At 43.9% G+C, this 19,289-nt stretch overlaps 1 protein-coding gene across 5 annotated transcripts in view; it reads left to right on the top strand.

Moving 5' to 3' along the window:
• LOC147880662 (UBQ, helicase-c and DEAD-like helicase domain-containing protein) overlaps positions 1 to 19,289 on the top strand; it is a 150,614-nt gene that overhangs the window by 62,991 nt on the left and 68,334 nt on the right. For 3 of the 5 annotated variants that reach the window (XM_087370748.1, XM_087370746.1, XM_087370750.1), the window contains exons 17-20: positions 6,128 to 6,264; positions 14,742 to 14,901; positions 15,196 to 15,375; positions 15,503 to 15,619. In XM_087370748.1, the coding sequence (XP_087226874.1) occupies positions 6,128 to 6,264; positions 14,742 to 14,901; positions 15,196 to 15,375; positions 15,503 to 15,619 (594 nt within the window). The remainder of the gene's footprint in view (positions 1 to 6,127; positions 6,265 to 14,741; positions 14,902 to 15,195; positions 15,376 to 15,502; positions 15,620 to 19,289) is intronic. The other 2 variants (XM_087370747.1, XM_087370749.1) reach the window with 2 other exon arrangements.

Below are 19,289 nucleotides of genomic sequence, written 5' to 3'. Positions count from 1 at the left end.
TTGCTTAGTAGTGATAAATCAACTAATAACAACATAGTATGTCAACCATCATCTTTGCCAAAATCTTGTAAGAGGATACCATGCCTCCTCTCCACCATGTTTTTTTGTTTCCGTTCTTCTTTGTTCATGAACAACTTCCATGTTATTGCGTGAAAGCTTACTAGTGAAATACCTTGCCACATTTACATAGTTTTCGCAAGTAAAAGAGTATGTTCTTGACGGTGGTTTTTATCCCACTACCATTATTCAACCTTCATGACAAAATAAAAACTAAAAGATATTTGCTCACCGAACATCAAACTAAAAAGCATTCGTCACAAAAAGAAAAAAATAAATATTTTAAAAAACTCATTACAAGGGCTATCATGAATCAAGAAATCACATATTCACTTATCCGATTGAGTGCTGTAGTAAGGCAAACCTCATCATCTTATTTGGGGCAAGAAAGGAAGCCCGAATCAACACATGCATCCACTTATTAAAAGAAAAATCTTCATCCATCTTTTTTGTCCATCTCGCTAGTCTGTGGTTATTTAGCCTAATAGATGTACATCTTACCAGTGAGGTCATCCACGCCTGATTACTTTGTACCTTCTTTTCAAATTCATTATTCACCTCTTTTCATATTGGATTTCATTTGACCTTGCCATCATCTATGACTGGAATATGAGCCCCATACATTACTTGCATTGCCAAAATAAAATAACCCTTCTTATCAATGTAACCATCTTTTCAAACTATGAATCCTAGCTCCTTTGATGTTTATCTACAGTCCTTATTTTTTCATTTAATTTTTGTAGAAGGAAGACTTCTCGTGAGAACTCTAATTCTCTCCAAATTGCTTTGAAGAAGATCCAGATTCACTTCTAGGACCAGGTTTGCATTGGTTTCTATCTAATGGAGATGCGACGACACAGAGAGACTTTGTTACATCGCATTAGAGAGCAGGAGGTGATTGTGACACACGAGACCAATGCACATTTGAGTCTACCCCTGGACATGCTGGAGTTGAGGAGGAGAAGATAGAGGATATGAGGGCCAAGTGGGGTCAGTGGGATGAGGAGACGACGAGGAGATATGCAGCTAGAGATGCAAAGGCGGACCAGAGCACGTACAATGGTGGTTCAGCCCATCACAACAATATTTGGAGGGGACCGCCTGATCAAAGGAGTCGCCATCAACATGGCCCATCAGATACAGAGGTCACGCAGACCATGCCCCCACCACCAAGAGAGACGACTCAACAGACACAGATATACAAGGTTATTTTGCAGCTCATAGGAGAGCTACCCTTGCACCAGGCTATGTAGTTGAATCTTGAGTTTTGAGTACTACTTTTGTTTCTTTAGTTTCTATTTAATTTAGTACCCAGCATAAGGGCCTTAGCAAGCCCTTTGCTTCAGCCCACAGTGGGCTTGTATGGGTTATCTCTAGTTATGTACTTTGTCTCATAGGCCCGCGAGGCCTATAGAAGACGGTAATACATCTTTCTTTCTTTCTTTCTGCTTGCTATCTCAACTCTTTGCCGAAATAAAGAACCATTTGGGCACTAAAGCATAATATGGTCATTTGAAACGTTACGATTAAAAAAAGACCCTACCTCCAAGGATCCCACCACATCTGATCGCCTCCGCTACGGAAGAAGGTAAACCAGGGAGAGGGGGATCTTTGTGACCAGCCTCAAATGATGCTTCGATTGTGGCAAAAAGACGATGATAAACCTAAGGATGACTTGGGAAACTGATGAAGAATGAGGTAATCCGTCTATTGTTCTCTACCAGGTCAGAGCCCAAGGTGAACAGAGTGAGGAAAATCCTCATGGAACCAAGCGTCAAAGGACTCGATTGTAGCACTGTGCTTGCAGCACCAGAAGGATAAAAAATCATGTGGAAGAAGCCTCGTCCTAATAATCGAATGTTACCCGCACCTGTCCAAGGTGATCCTCAGAGCAAGTGAGACTTGTTTGTCCTCCAAGTACAGGGGTTCGATGATCACTCCATCTACCGTTACTCTTAGGAAGTGATCACAGTAGAATTGGATCTTGATGGAAAGCTCCTAGTGCAGCCCCCGCCCCCCCCGAAGTTTGTGACATATGGAGTTGGAGCAGGTCCAACCGTACAATATGGTTGATCTCCTCCCATGGAATCAGACGATCAGGAGCATCTAAGCTGTATTGAAAGGGGGGGAGACGGCCGATCTAAATACCTTGGTTACGAAACCATTTGGATATGCGTGCATACCAAGCCATGCTAAGTCCCCTCTCAGCTGACTAAGTCGTATAGACGACTCTAGTGCCAATCTTGGTAGTCTCCCTCTAGGTAATGCACAGACCTTGTGGAGATAAGTGACCATTTGGAAGACGGCATCAACCTGGAGCAGTCTCAATGTTGAACTCTGCCTCTATGATTTGGTGGGGGACCGTTGGCTTGCTCCGAATTATTCTGCAGCCCATAGTCACTTGCAACCTCTTGAAGCGCCGCCACTAGTCGTCGCTGACAAGTCGCCTCCCTAGAAAGGTGCTGCGTACATGGCTGCCAGTCTCACTAATGTGTTGAATAGCCATCCCTTAGTCGGGGGGTCCTGGAAATGTGCCTGAAAGTATAGTCTCTCTAGTCGAGCCAGAGCTTCCTGCCCTTGTGTAAGTTGTGCCTTGGTTACATGAGACATTGTGAAAATTGAATATGCAAATATTGCTCCTTGGTAAGTGTACGACTGCACAATCTCCACTGGCTCCCCTTGGTAAGTGAAACGGTATCGATGAAGAACTGCTTGTGAGGTGTTGAAAATCATAACCTTGGTCTTGCCAACATTGACTGTCAGGTCTCTCTCGGCACAACACCTCTAGGGCCTCTAAGTGCCTTTGTAGGCCTGCAGCTGAGGAAGATAGGAGGACTATTCCATGTACGTACAGTAATATCTTTATCATCAGGTCAACCGACAATGATCCCTCGCTCCCCATATGGTCAATGAAGTCCATGATCTCATCAATGTATATCCCAAATAATGTCACTGAGAGAGAGCATCCTTGCTTTACCCTTATTGTATTCTCGATCCAGTTTGACATGCCTCAAGGGGCGCACACTCTTTCTCTAACCGACTATAGGCTCGTCACTCCCCATATCATGTCTCTTGGGATATGCATCTCCTGAGGTCACCTGATCATGCGAAATTGTGGGACTATATCGAAGACCTTCCGAAAGTCTACAAAACAAGCATAGACTTTCTGGGATCTCGACCTTGCCTCCTCGATGACTGCCCCCAAGGTGAAGATGTGATCAAGGGTGGAATGCTGTCTCCGAAAACCAGCTTGCCCTTGTGCCCTCTGCCAGTGTGCTTCCAAGTAGGAGCTGATCTCTCTCTCTCTCTCTCTCTAGTATTGACCCACAGATCTTGGCCAGTTTGTGACGAGTCATGAGAGTGTGGTAGTTCCCAGTATCCATGGGTTTTCCTTCTTTGTGTATTCGCACAATGGTGGTGGTAGTCCAAGTAGGGGGAAACCGCAGCGCACGGCATTATTGAACATCTGTGCCAAAATCGGGGCTAGGACCTCCTATCCATGTGTGAAATGCTCAGGGCATAGCCCCTCGTGGTCCTGAGCTCTCCAGTTGTGCAGCTGGCATAGAGCAGCTCACGCATTTTGTGCTGTAAACAGCCTGCAAGTGGTGGGTTTGGGGTATACGGTTGTGTTTGAGACGTGGTTCATAGAGGAATGTCGCATAAGTGTGCCACACATTAGGATTTGTGATGGGGATAGGTGACTTCCCCTCAGACAGGAGCTCCCGAACACAGGTGGAGTCACCTCCTCGAAAAGATCGAATCACCTCATCCATCCTATGTGATAAGAAAGCTCACCTCTTACGTCGTGTCACAAGATCCCATTTCTAGCTCTCCATATAGACCTGCATATGTTTCTATGGACACTTCATGGCAGATTCTAGCGAGCATATCAGCATGGCATATTTGGAGATCCATATGCATAGAGTCTTTGGATGGTTCCCACTTCCCAGGTCCATCCTAAACACACATTGGTTAGTATTTGGACAGATACAATACACGCCTTGGTGGCCATTTGAAATCATGCATGGGTCTTCACAGGCAGACTCTACCAGGAGGATTGTTTTGCAGGGTGTGCCCATTCTTCTCGAAGTCTCCCTCAAAGTTGAGGTGGCACTTTCAGCCCTATTAGAGTTTTGTTTTCTCATGCCTCTCATGATGTACTTTTCCCTTGAGCTTTGCTCTCGGAGTTTCTTTCATACTTAATAGAAGTCTTTTCTTTGGGGAAAAAAAAGTGAGCTATGACTCAAAAATTTCTCTCCTTTCTAGAAGAGGCCTCCCTCTACAGAGGATTCCTCAAGAACTTCCAATACCTATGCTCAGCTTTGTGTGTGCTGCCCAGGTGGGTTTCACAAGTCTAGCCTTCAATGCATCGGATACCATGAACAAAAACAAGAACGGGGGGCATGCTAGGTTGCAGCGCCCTCCACAAGAGATAGACCAACAGAATGGTGCCACGTGGAAACCATCGTCTTCATCCTTGATACATGTATGTGGGGGCTTGCCACATCATGTGGTCCCTTAGAGACTGTAGTCTCTCACCCCTATCCATGACATAACGTCATGGATGTCCTAGAATGGCCTACCTACCACTCTTTTTTTCCCTTTTATTAATCCTAACCCAAAATTACCCCAAGGGTAATTTAGTGAGCTAAGTCCATAGTTCATCACTTTTTTAAACAAGGAAACTAACAGGCTGAGGGAGTGGCTGGACTAGCGAAGGAGAGGGGGTCAGAGAAGGTGGGACTGAGGTCTGGGAAGAAGGCGACAAAAGCACTGAGAGAAGAGGGAAGTAGCAGGTAGGAGAGGGAAGCTGTATGGACCTGTATGGGCATCCATACAAGCTGTACGGTGAGAGGAAAGGGAGGGATGGGGGGCAGGCATGCTGGGGAGGAGGACGACTAGAGAGTGGGGAAGGGAAGAAACGAGGCAGAAAGGGGGTAGACAGTCTTGAGCAACTAGACATGTTTGACCCCACATCACTTGAGACCCACAACTGAGACACCTCCTTATTGACTGACATTCTGCATGCCTCCATTCCAACATGTTCGATGTTACTTGCTTCTAGGGATGAACCTTTATTAAGATTATCTCTGATATCCTCTCTGAAGTATCTTGTGCACATAGGATCTGATAAAGGACATTTTTTTCCACAGATGTGGCAAGGCGGCATTGTTCTCCTCCTCGTTAGTTGCTGCTTGATATTGCCTAAGATTGGGACCTATTACTGGGCCATCCCACCTGAAGTGTTTCATTGATTTGTCATGATCAGGATGAGTTAGTAACTGCTCCCTTCTCCCCCCCGCCCCCCCCCCCCCCCCCCAACACACACACACACACACACACACCAAATGATGCAATGTTTGGATTTTAGTTGAGCTGTTTAAAGCTCTCTTAGCCCTTGGTTTTTTCTTTTTGAAATATATATATTTATCATGTTATTAAAGGATAGCTTTCATTCTATCACATTTATGTCTCATGGCATGAGGCTTACACCCTACAAGATTCATCTCAAACCTTTGAAGTTACTAGATTAAAACAGCTGTGGCATCTGTTGGTGCTTTGTTCTCGAGCAATAGTGTCATCCTGTTGAGGTGCCCTCCCCCCCGCCCCCTCCCTTCCTCTCTTTGTGTGCATGCGCGACACCCCGGTCACATTTGTAAACATCATGTCAAGATGTATGACGATGGGCTGAAGTGCTTTTCACTCGGCCATTATGATGGGTGAATGGAATGAGCTGCTTGCAACAACTAGCTGCCAAGGCCATTGACACTTTGAATCGTCAGCAAACACATCAGTTTTGATATGGAAGCTTGTAGAGCTGCATCTATAAGATGGAGATTGTGTTTGTGTGCTGCTGCATGTTTCCTCTCTTCTATATGTTTTTTAAGTTTTTCTTATCTGATGCAACAAAATACGATATTGTCATACTTGAGGTGCTTCACAGGCTCTTTTCTATAGCTGGTGTATCTCAAATGCAAATAGCATTGTAATTATAACTTTCATCATTTTACATAGAAAGATGAAATGGATTCAACCTCTGTGCGTTTCTGTTTGACATGGATGAGAGCAGGATCGAAGGGACATTGAAAGTGACCTCTTTGGTGGAAAGCTACGTGCTGTTGCTGCCACAAATGCTCTTGAACTGGGAGTTGATGTTGGTAGCCTTGATGCAACTCTTCACCTTGGTTTCCCTGGAACTGTAGCTAGGTATGATGTCTCTCATTAAAGATGATTATCTCAAAACAGAAGCAACAGAAAGTCGGTGGTTTATCTTCGGAATGCCTGCATGCCAATCTCAAATAGAAGGATTTTTTTTTTGCATGAATGCATCAAATTCTAGAGCATAATAAGGTTGGATCTAAGTTTCTCTCATTCATGATGCTTGTTTCAAAACATAAGTGACAGAAAGTTGTCAGTTTCTCTTTGGAATGGCGGCATTCCAATCTCAAATAGAAGTAACTACGATTTTGTGCACCAAATTTTATGGCATAAGTTGGTTCTTAGGCTAAATTCACAGCTTGTTGGGAATTGTGCTATTGTTTTGTGAATCAGTTAGGGAAAATATTCATGGATTAAATAGTCCGTGGAAATGGCGACCCACTAGGACCTTCTTCATTTAAGGAGACTGTCAGAAAGAAAGAATGAATGATGTATTAACGTCTTCAAAAGGCCTCGCGGCCCATGAGACAAAGTACAAAATTTAAGTGACACATGCCCATACAAGACACAAGAGCTGAGGCAAGGGGTTCACTAAGACACATGCTCATACAAGACACATGCTCATACAAAATCTAAGTGACACATGCTCATACAAGACACAAGGGCTGAGGCAAGGGGTTCACTAAGACCCTTTGCTAAGTACTATACTAGACTAAAATCAGAGATACAAAACATGTGAACTCCAAGTCCAAAACTAGCAACTAATAGCTAGACTCAGTCTTGGAGTAGGAGTTAGAAGACATATCCAGGTGCCATGGTGGCCCTCTTGTGAGCTGCAAAAATGTATAGAATCTGTGTCTGCCTGGTTGTCTCACGTTGTGGTGGAGGGCGTGGTCTCCGAGCTCTTTGTATCCGGTGGGTCATATCAATAGTAACGACTCTGGTTGGGCGGTCTTTTCGCAATAGAGTTGTAAGGGGATGGACCTCCATCGTGTGTGCTCTGGTCCTCTATCGCATCGTGGGTGGCCAATGTCTCTAGCTGTGTCTCTCATCGTCGTCTCATCTCACTGGTCCATATTGCTCTCATGTCGTCGATCTCCTCCTCCTCTATCCCGACATGTCCAGGGGTAGAATCGAGTGTGTGGAAGTCTATGATGTGTCACCAAGCTCGATCCACCACAGTCCCCTGCTGAGTAGTTGTGTCTCACTCTATGATCTAACGCAGAAGGGTTTCTCTATGACGTCTCATCTCCATTAGCTAGAGACCGAAGCAGACTTGGTCCTGGAAGTGAATCAATCTGGAGAGGGGCCTGAATCCAAGTCCCTTCTGGAAGAGGCAGTGATAGCGTCCTCGGATCTCATAGTAAACGGTGCAGATACATAAGAAATGCTCCTCCGTCTTAACCTCACCCAATGTGCACAATCTGCAGATCCGTTTCCCCCTAGGTGTGCTTGCGCTCTCCCTGCCTCAATTCTCATCTGATGGGATAAGAATCGCATTTGCCCAATGGCAATCCTAAGGGCACGTGGGACTCGCCTGTCCTCCAAATATCGGGGTCTAATGCTCACTCCGTCCTTTGATACTCTCAAGAATTGGTCGCGATAGAATCTAGTCTTGGTGGAGAATTTTTGGCCTCCTCCATGTCCGTGACGTATAGGGCTAAAGTAGGTCTAACCGTATGATAATGTCGATCTCATTAGGCGTCACCACTCAGTTATGTCAGATCACATCCCCAGAAGGGTGTCACGTACATGGATGTAGGCCTCACTAATGTGTCAATAGCCATCCCTTCGTCGGGGGTCCTGAAAATGCGCCTGAAAACATTGTCGCCCCAGTCGGGCCATTGATATGACAACTGATACTGCCCTTAAACGTCTTGATATTGACTGCTTTGGCACTCCATTTTTAGCCATCGTTGAGCACCGTCTGGGTGTACTAGATTTAGTAGTACCCATTTTAAGGTTTGTTTGAAGTTTCTTTGTTCAGGTTTCTAATCAAGCATTGATCTATGTAAGAGATTCTAGAAATTTTGAAATAGTGAGGGCATATTATACTTGGTTACTGGTTGGAACATAGGTGGTACTTATTAACAAAGTTTTCTTGTTCGGTCTACAATATAATTACCATAAATAGGTCTTATGCTATTAATCTGCCTTTACATTTTGAGTTCTGAAGGCTGATGGTTTAGTATGAGCTTGGCTAGGAGAAACCATCTTTAGAAGGGATATGGGGCCTAGCCCTTTCTATACAAAGAATTAGTGCTTATGAGCACGTTTCAAGTATGCAGATTCTAAATATCTGATTGGTAACCCCTTGAACACTCTCATAAAACACAACTTACCAGGGCAAGAGCACCTCACCTGGTTTCATTGACCTGTTCAAAAGAAAGATCAACTTGAGCTCGCTGCTTGTGATTTGTGCTGCTTTGCTCCCATTCCTATCCTTCCCCGCCCTCCGCCTAGCCAAGCTTTCTTCGTCCCTTTTGTAATTTTATGTCTCTTTTGGCCTTTCTCTTCTTCCTTTATCCGTTGGACTGAGGTGATCGCCCTCTTTAGCCTTCCTGCTCTCTTCCCCCTCAGCCAGCGTCTAGTCGTTGCGGCGGGTCTTCCAGCCTGTTTGGAGGGTTTGGCACGCTGCTTCATAGCTTGTGGGCGGGCTTTGCCGCCCCTGTTTGGACCAGCCCCCTTTCTGGGCAGCATTTGAGATGATGTGCTGCCCGTTTCTAAGGGCGTTTGACCTACTTGGTCTAAACTCCATTCTGGCAGAACATGGCAGAGGTCGAAGATTACTAGGTGGGGCTCGATCGAAAGAGAGCGGCCACAGCCCTCTGCCAGCAGTCTGTCATTGTGAGCCTTTTGGTGGGCTTGGCAAGCTGCTTCACAGCTTGTGGGCGGGCCTTGCACCACGGTTTGGACCAGCGTGTTTCATGGGCTTTTGAGATGCTGTGCCTACCCTTTCAAAGGGCTGCTACCTGCTTGGCCTCAGCCCCATTGTGGCTGAGCATGTCATCGTTTGAAGCCCCCAAGGCTTTCTTTTTTGGTGCGCAATCCAAGCAGCTGCTATGGTTTTTTTAATAAAATCATTCATTTTTTTTTTGAAATTTATCAAATGTTTAGAGGCTGTGTCTCCTCTTTCCTAACCCCAGGCCTAGACTAAAATTCCTCTCCTTCTTGCTCACTCCGTTCCCTTTCCATCCCTTACTCTCATTCGTGCCTATTGATCCCCCTTTCCCTATCCTGCTTTCTTGACTTCCTCTTCCTCATTTCCTTACCTCCCTTCCTGCCATCCATTTCCTCCCTCCCTCCGTTCCCTTTCTTGTATCTTTTCCATCTTTGTGAAGCACTTTGCATCTCAATGTTAGCATGACAATTGAGGTGACCCCTCCGGGTCTAGCAAGAGAGCTCAAATGGCAGCATCTTGGACTCCCACCTCTTGATGATGTGGTAGTGCATTATCAGATGTTATTTATAAAATTGTGCTTAGCAAACATTGTGTGTGCCTTTGGCATCTGGCTCTCTAGACATGGCACACTGAAAGACTCGCCAGTATCTCCCAAGAAGAATGCACGGAAGCATGTTCGGGCCTGAAGTGTGAGAAGGGAACATCATCTAGAGAGCACGACTCAACTAAATGTCGTCGTATCCAAGTAGAGTCATGCCTCTCATAAAAGACCTTAGGTCCCCAAAGAGAGAGCCAGCTTACTGAGCTCTTGATCATAAAGAAATGGAAAGGAGCAAACATACTAAAAATCGTGGCAATCTCCTATCATATGATCCTTGCCTATTTACAATCTCATAGGCAATGCTGAATAGAAAGCAGTCCAATCACTTGAGGACGGAGAAGTGGAAGATAGGATAGTTGGCCTCACGCCAACAAGGAGCTAGGTGCACTTACAATTGGATGGCGACCATATTCAAAAGGTTACTATCTATGGTAGATGAGTCTTTATTATTAACTTATGGAGTCTTATCTATGGGAGAGGAGTCTTTATTCTTAACTTGAGCTCCCTTGACACCACCTAGTCACTTATGGAGCAAAGCCCCCTTTTCTTGGGATGGCATCTTGTCTACTTCATCCCTTAGTGCCACGGTCTAGCCACACTCTCAGGATCTGCTCAGAGTCGGGAGGCGTAAATATCAGTAGCTATACACAAAATGGCATTAGGATCTAATTGCAACACCCCGTATGAGTCAATCAGCTACGAAACACTCTCTCCACTATCTCTTGGGCCAGGGTAAAGAAAAAGTGTTTATTGACTCTACCTCCCATGTGAGTCCACTCGTGCATGAAAAGGCATACCCTGCTCTCTAATCTAACGATATCTGCTAGTGATCCTTTGCTGCATTAAGATGCTACTGAATCCAAGCATCAATAGCTCATTTATGTTCCTCTCTTTATTGGGCTTCCAACGTTGGCGAATACCAATTTCCTTTCTAATAATCTCACGCTTCCTGGTGTTAGTATCAAGTGATAGAAATCACTAATATCAAAGAGAGCTGTGGCCACTCCCTTCTACATATGAGAACCCAAATATGCAAATTCTTTGCATAAAAAGCATCCGAGCTTCAGTAATTGTGACCAGAACCGGAATGTTAGAAGCCCCCAAAGGTGCAGATTCTGGGATGTGAGAGGATCCCTCTTGATCTGAGTGTGGTGGAGCGACTCTAACTCTAACTTGAACCCCAACGAGGGGCTTTGAGAACGAGATGTGGAGCTGTAGTCGGATGGTGAGGCGGTGCTGAAGAAACACTAAGGCGAGTGCGAGGGGGGGCCGCACTAGAAGCTCTCTTATGTCTTTTCTTCTTCTTTGGGAAATCTCTAGCAAAATTCCTAAAGATCCTACATATGTGGCACTGGTTCATCCTCATCTCTACTCTCTGCTGAAAAAGAGAGCCATCCGGGCATTGAAGCATGATATGATCATCTAAAATGTTTGGGTTAGGGACAATGAACCTAACTCTAGGAACCCTATCTCGATTTGATCGCCTGTGTTGTGTTGAAGAGGGTAAACGAGGGAAAGGGAGGGGGGATCTCAGTGATTACTCCAAAAGTAGCTTCAATCGTGGCAAGTAGCCGATGATACACCTAGGGCAGATTTGGAAATCTGATGAAAAGAGACTTCGTCTGCGTGTCCTCCTCTATTGGGTGAAACCAAGAGAGAAGGACCTGAGGAAAATCTTCCTAGAACCAAGCACTAGAGGGTTGGCATTGAGCATGGTGCTCACAGCTCTAGGAGTGTTAAAAGCCACCTGAAAGAAACCTCGTCCCAAAAGTCAAATATCAGTGAGGTGCTGGGAAAGGTCCGACGGCAAGGCCACAAGCATCCAGTCCTTAGCATGTGATCTGGAAGGGTGAAACCCATGGATGTGTACAAAGAGTGTTGGTGGAGCTCTCAAGCTCCACATTCTTTTGTATTGTAGTAGCTTGTCTTTTAAAAAAATACATGTTCTCGCGACCAGTGGAAGTGGATGAGGACTGATGAATGGGTTGCCATTGGATGGAAGGCCACTTCAAACTGATGAAGATCCGTCGGTCGTATGAAGAGGAAGGAGGAGCGGGGGAGGAGGAAAGCTGGGAATTCTAAGGGGAAGAGCTTGGAGGAACTCTCAAGGGGAAGAGATGGAGCTTGGGGCTCTAACACAGTTCTAGCAGAGAGAAGATAGAAGGAGAGGCTGAGTTAGGGGCTAGGAAGAGGGACTAAGAAGAGAGGAGGGGCTAAGTAGAGCTGGAAGAGAGTCTGAGCTAGGGGCAGGAGAGAAAGGGGATGAGGGGGTGAGGGAAGGGCAGAGAGGGGAGAGTTAGGAAGGAGGGACTGAGAGTGGAGAAGGAGGGTTTGAGTAGAGCTGAAGGAGAGGCTGATTTGGGGGCAGGAGAGGGAAGGAAAGGGGGGGTGACAGTGACACAGAGAGGCTGAGAGGGGTGAGTTAGGAGTTGAGAAAGCTGAAGTGGCTGGTATTGCCTTGATCAGGAGCTCTGCAATAGTTGGAGCCTGAAAGTTGAGGCGGTAATTGAACACTTGCAACAGGAGTCAAAAGGAGCTGGAGCTTCGAACCTATTTCAGCTTGATTGCAGCCAGCTTTGTACAGCATTGTATGGCTTTTTGCAGCCCACTGTACTTCTCAAATGAACATCGAACTTTTGGGCCGGTAACAAACAGTAAAATGGGCCATGGAGGCAGCATCAATGGAGGCAAATGAGTCTAATATGAGGACAGCAAAGGTATGGCCTGATGTACGGCTTTTTGTACAGCCTATTGTACGGCAAGTGTACTGCCAATTTACAGCTTGACAACATGACAAAATGCACTGGAAAGCCTGCATCAACAGAGGCGAAACAGCCAAGGTATAGCCCTGTGTACAGCCTATTTGTACAGCAATTGTACTGCTTGCTTGTACTGTGATTGGTGTACAGCCAGAAATCGCGATTACAGAGGCAACAGCTACAGAAAAATCAGGTAGAAAGCAAGGAGGGCAGGAAGGGACAGAAAGCTAGATGGCAGAGGGCTGGAAGGGAAGGGGAGCTGAGTTTGACGGGGAGCTTGCAGTTCTGGGATTGTTGATTCCTTACCTCCACTGTCCATCTAAAATTTTGGGTTTAAAGATGGCAGAAAATGTCACTTGGGGAGAGCACACAAAGCAGCTGCTGGATGACGAAGACATGAAGGCTATGCGGCTTTCAAGTCTCCTGCCTGCATATGAAGATATTGTAAAGATTTTGCATGTGAGCAGTGAAGCTACCTTCAAGTAAATGATTGCTACACTTTTGGACAAGGAACTTCATCAGGCTAGCCTCATTAGCAGCACGTGGTCAATGTGCTCTCGGAGTTCCATCTCATAGCATACGGTTGCCCTACCATGGGCTGTGGATACTCTGCTGCCCCACAAGTGCCACCAACTTAGACTCTTGCCTCTAGTCTCTTCAGTCTTGACCACCTTTTGCAAAACCTTTTACATCTATGTTGCACCATGGTCCTTGGTCTTGATAGTTTAAACCTTTCTTTTTTTTTGTACTCATTACTTTTTTGTAGGAGGGCCGAGGTACTTGCCTGGCACTTTATGACATAAATCATCTTCTTTTGCACCTATGTAACATGTTTGTATTTCAAGAATCAAGTCTCAACAAGATTTCAAAAAAAATTGTACAAGTACCTACTCTAAAACTCTAATATCTGTCTTTTTTTTTTGCATCGAACATATCATGGAACATATGCTCAAGGATTTTTGTTCTTTTAGTACTGCACTAATCTCGAACGATACCCATTGTACACGATTGCACTTGACAACCATGCTTCATGGGTAGTCTCTATCAGGAGGAGTGTTTTCTTGAGGGATTGGGCTCAACTTACCATTCCTCTTGGAATCTACAACAGGGTCCAGATGGCATTTTCAGCCTGAACGTTGGATATTTTCTAGCTCGTTTACATGAAGTTGACTTTGCCCTATTAGGGTATTGTTTTCTCATGCCTCGCATGATGTTCATCGCCCTTGAGTTTTTGTATTCATACTTAATAGAGTCTTTTCTTTGAAAAAAAACAAGGATGGGGTTGTTTCTTAAGGAATTCAAAAACAACCCCTTTTTTCTGAATCTCCCTCTAGCATGATCTGGTGTTTCCAGCCACAGTCTTGGCTCTTTCAGGATTTTTATGGTCGTTGATGCCATAAATTTTTTCATGCTCAGCATGATGTATTTTGACGTGGGGGTTTATACTTCGGGTGGTTTCTTTCATACTTAATAGAAGTTAATTTTTCAAAATAAAAGAAATAAAAAAGGATCCTGATTCTAACTTGAGTAGTAAAGAGGGGAAGCACTTGTAATCTACTGCCCGAGGGAGCCCATACATTGTAAAGCTCCTTGCAAGAAACCCCAGCCCACCCTGTGCTATGCCTTTTCAAAGTGAAGTAGAAGGATATCCAAATGCTTACTCAACTGCTTGCCAAAACAATAAGATATTATCAAATATGCTCCAGCCCTATATTACAGTTTTCTAGTACTCAAGTAGAAAATATTGGTGAGAAGTAGAAAGATACATTGAAAATTTCCTAGAGAGAACCAGGAATTCGGAAGACTCGAAGATAGCACAGAAAGGGAAATTTGTGAATGTCGACCGAAAGGACAAAGAACAGTAGTAGAGGTGACAGGGAAGACAAAAAAGGCTGAGAAGTCAAGGGAACAAAAATGAAAGCAAAAGAGGGCAGGAAAGCATTACCAACAGAGGGGATAGAAGGGGCAGTGAAGATTGGAAAAGATAAAACATGGGGGAAAGCCACTAATGACTTTTGGAAAAGGCGTAGTGATGCATACTTGATCGGACATATGCTTTGATCTCTTATGAGTTACAGATACTGTATGTTAGCATCTATTATGGTAGAAGTTGGAAATGAGTTGATAAGAATTTAGGTTGATTCAATCTGATAAGGTGTACTTTATATTGTTTTTTGGCTGTTGATTGTCAGAATTTTTGATTGCAGGTTTTAGCATATAACTATTAGCTAAGACTTAGGAACTGATTCAAGGTGACATCCAGTTTATGGCAGCAAGCAGGGAGAGCTGGAAGAAGAGAAAAGGCTTCTTTGTCAGTCTATGTCGCATTTGAAAGTCCACTTGATCAATACTTTATGAAGCATCCTGAAAAACTATTTTCTCGTGCAATTGAGCATGCACAAATTGATGCTTCCAATCCTCAGGTGTGTCCCTTTCATTGTCTACTTATTTGTGAGGTACCATTGTCAAATGCATGAGGTATAGAGACCATGCATTTAAAAATTATACATACTCTTTGTAGTAGTTAGCACTTTATGAGCTTTGACATGCTTTTGGAATCATGGCTAGTCTTCATTTGAACTAGTCAATGTACCTTATTCAATGAAAACTGGAACAGCTCACACTATAGAGCAGGCAATTCGTTGTTACAATGTGTTGGAAATTGTGGTTACATGCTGATTGCTCAGCACATGGATTTCATTGTGAAACAACATTAGGTGTTGGATGAGCACATAGCCTGTGCTGCGGTGGAGCACCCTGTGAATGTGCAATATGATGAATGTTTTTTTGGTTCCGGATTACAAGCAAGCATTTCCAGACTCTTAAACAAGGGACATCTAGGTCGGAATCCAATTGGATCTTCTCAGGATAATACTCTGCATTACATTGGGCAGGAGGTGTTATGATCCCTCATCCACTGTCACTTTCCTTTCTGTACACCATGCATGTTTAATGTCTCCTTATTAAGTTATTGCAGCAATAATGGTAGGTGAATTGCATCAAATTGTTTGTGGTTGTCACCAGAAGTTCCCTGCTCAGTCTATGGGTATCCGTGCTATCGATCCAGAAAAGTACACAATAATCAATCAAGCAACAAATCAAGTTATCGAGCAGGTAGAGGGGAGCAAGGCTTTTTTTGAGGTAAGCGTCTTTTTTTTTTGGATGGATTATTTTCTGAATGATCGCTTTTGTTAAATGTTACAACCCAAAATCTGCGTACCAAAACTATATTCTAACTTGGAATCACAGGTGCTGGCACAATTATGTTCCACCCAGCCAATTCCCTGCTGTAGCAGCTCAAAAAGTTTTAAAAAAAAAACAATGGCATGCTACACCATGGCCCACAATATCGGGGTGATAACTTAGCACACTCTCCTACAGTCAAAGACTTAAGAGTACGAAGGAACTCTGAGAGAAAATTTTTCTCCTTCCTTAAATTCTCTAACGGATCTGTTTTTATCTACATACGCCTTAGCTCTATCCATAGCTTGGCGGATGTTAGTTCTCGCAAGTGCTAGCATCTCCCACATCTGATCCACAAAGTTCGCGGCATTAGGCACTTTCTGAGGTACTCCAACTGTAGTTGGATTTGGTGGTCTATAACCATAGTTTAGCTCAAACGGACTTAATCTTGTAGAGAATGTTAGCTCTCGCAAGTGCTAGCATCTCCCGCATTTGATCCACAAAGTTCGTGGCACTAGGCACTTTCTGAGGTACCCCAACTGTAATTGGATTTGGTGGTCTACAACCATAGTTTAGCTCAAACGGACTGAACCCTGTAGAGGATTGTTTTCTATCATTGTAGGCAAATTCTAACAATGGCAACCCTTTGTCCCATGTATATTGCCTCAATGAAACATATGCTCTAAGCATATCCTCTAAAATTTGGTTTATTCTTTTTGTTTGACCATCCGTTTCTGGAAGATCCCCACTACTCATTCCCAACTCAGTCCTTAGTGTCTCAAACACTGCAGTCCGAAACTGACTGGTAAATTTAACATCCGTGTCTGACACTATGGATTTGGGTAATCCATGTAGACGAAATATATGTTTAATAAACAAATCCGCCACTTGCGGGGCACTAACAGACTCTCTAGTTGAAATGAAGTTAGCCATCTTGCTAAGACGATCAACTATTACAAGGATAGAATCATATCCACCTTGTGTTGTAGACAGACTTACAATAAAGTCCATGGAAATGCTCTCCCACCTACCTAGTGGTGTTTCCAAGGGTTGTAAAAGTCCGGTCGGCTTTACCCGCTCTGCGTTACTTGACACGAAAAACAACGTGTCACATATTCATGAATATGTTTTTTCATTTTTGACCAAAAGAAATCTCTCTTCACGAGATCATACGTTGTCTCGACTCCTGGATGTCCCGCACATGGGCTATCATGGAATTGTTGAATGATTATTTTTAGATAATGGTCCTGGATTCAGAGGAGAAGTAACGGATCACTGCCTAAGATCATTCTAACTAGGTACTACTACCTTGCCATTTCTTTTCAGCATCTCTTATGGCATATCTTGCATAAGTTTAGCCTTTTCTGGATGCCAGGTCATCCTTTCCCCTGGGTTTAAATACATGAACCTTAGGCCAAAGGCTCTGGACGAACTCGTCCACCTTTTGAGTTTCTATAATTTCGGTCATTAGAGCACTCTCTAATACCGTGAAACTCATATTATGTATAATGCGTGACAACGCATCAGCAACTTTATTATCCTTTCTTCTTCGGTACCGAATTATCAAGTTAAACTCCTGCATGAGTTTTGCCCACCTAGCTTGGCAGCCTCCCAAGTTAGGTCGTTTACAAAAATGTTTCAGGGTATCATGATCAACATCAACATAAAACTCTGATCCATACAAATAATGTCTCCATGTTTTCAGAGCATGGACAACATCATACAACTCTAATTCATGAGTTGGCTAATTCCGTTGAGAGGGAGAAAGCTTCTTGCTTTCAAAGGCTACTGGCCTTTTCTCTTGGAGGAGAACTGCTCCTACCGCAATGCCACTTGCATCGTTTCAAGGAAAAACGGTTTCTTGGGATCAACTATTTTTAACACTGGTCTTGAGACCTCAGCTTGTTTTATGGTGTTAAAACTTTCCTGTTGAATCTGTCCCCATATAAAAGGTACTTTATATGAGGTTAGATCAGTCAATGGCGATACTCTTTCAGAATATTCTTTGATATGCCTTCGATAAAATTGAACAAATCCCAAGAATGATCGCAAAGCGGTCAAACTCTGAGGGATAGGCCAAGTCAGTATCGGAGCCACTTTCTTTGGATCCATTTCCACCCCCTCAAAAGATCAATCTTGCTGAAAATTATGGCCCCATGTAATGCATCTAGCAAATCATCGATCCGAGCCATCGGATACCTATTTTAACAGTACTATTATTCAATACTCTATAATGTATACAGAGATGAAAAGTATCATCTTTCTTTTTCTTCAATATCACTGGCGAAGCAAGAGGTGAGAAACTGGGTTGAATCTGTCCTAACTTGAGGTATTCTTCTAGCTGTCTTCATATCTCTGCTTCTTCGGTAAAACTTAACCTATAGGGAGGTCTATTTACAGGCTTTGCCCCTGGGATTAGTTCAATCTTATGCTGAATATCCCGCCTGGAGGTAACTCATCCCTAAAACAATCAGAGAACTCCTCGGCTATTTGATCAGCCAACTTGGTCATCTCTCCATTTTGGGTAGCATCAGTGCTAGCCAAAGGACCATCAATCGGCTATACCGATGCTGTACAAAGAAACAAAAACTCTTCTTGAGCTTTTCGAACTTCCATTATAGAAACCAACGGTCCTTGAGGTATATCTTTTTCACCTTGTAAGACATACAACACATCATTCATCTTGAACTAATAAATGTGCCTTTTCCAATCTATGGCTGGATTCTCTAGAATGCCAAGCCTTACACAAGGCTATATATGCGTGAGCAAGCTTTGTCATTTCAAAATCAAGCTTCTCTGTATAGTCCTAAATTCAAAGTTCCAACTGGGGAACCCTTTGGTCCCATACTTCAGTTGAACTTCCGTCTGCCATTGTGATTGTGTATGCATAGTCAGATGGGCTAGTCTTTAATTTCAGCCTCTTTACAAGCTTGGAGTTAGTTACATTGTGCGTTGACGCTACGTCAAACAACACAATGACGTCATGATTGGCTACTTGCCTCCTCATCTTAATTAACTCCGTATCGTTAAAGGATGTATACCCTGTTGTTGCGGGCTTTGATAGGATATTATCATGTGCACTGTTTACTAGCCTAGCAACAGACACACATAACAAAACAAGTACTGACCTTTGAGAACATCCCGCTAGCTGGATTTGCATCCGTTCTGCTCTAGAACTTTCCTCCATTTCCATGTCACATTCTGAGATTACCATCTCAGCCATCTAACGATCCTTGTTTCATGGACAATCTTTCCATTGATGAGGCTAAAGGCATCCAAAACACAAGGCCTCTCTCCTCGCTTTTTCTCTTTGCTCTGGGTTTAAAGAAGACTTTGACCAAGCCTGGGCTGCCATTGGTGTTACTTCTCTTTTCACTCCAATGGTGGTACTTGGTTTAGAAGGATTCTTAACTGGCTTCGCGTGCTTGGCTTGACCACTAGGCTGTGAGGCACTTCCTTTGCTAATCCACTACTTCTTAAACCCAGTTTTCTTTGGGTACTCATATCAACCTGCACAAACCCACTTGGTCTGTTCCCTTTGGCATCCTCATAGTTCAAGGCTATGGCAATTGCTTTATCTAGCGTGTTCGCATACTTAGCCCGAACTTCCATCTTGATCCGATCATTC

Source organism: Dipteris shenzhenensis, chromosome 32 (assembly GCF_047967505.1).
Source record: "Dipteris shenzhenensis isolate YYH24624 ecotype China chromosome 32, Dip_SZ_1.0, whole genome shotgun sequence".
NCBI classification, from domain to species: domain Eukaryota; kingdom Viridiplantae; phylum Streptophyta; class Polypodiopsida; order Gleicheniales; family Dipteridaceae; genus Dipteris; species Dipteris shenzhenensis.
The sequence above is the reverse complement of the archived record's forward strand: the minus strand, read 5'-3'. Positions and strand labels throughout refer to the sequence as shown.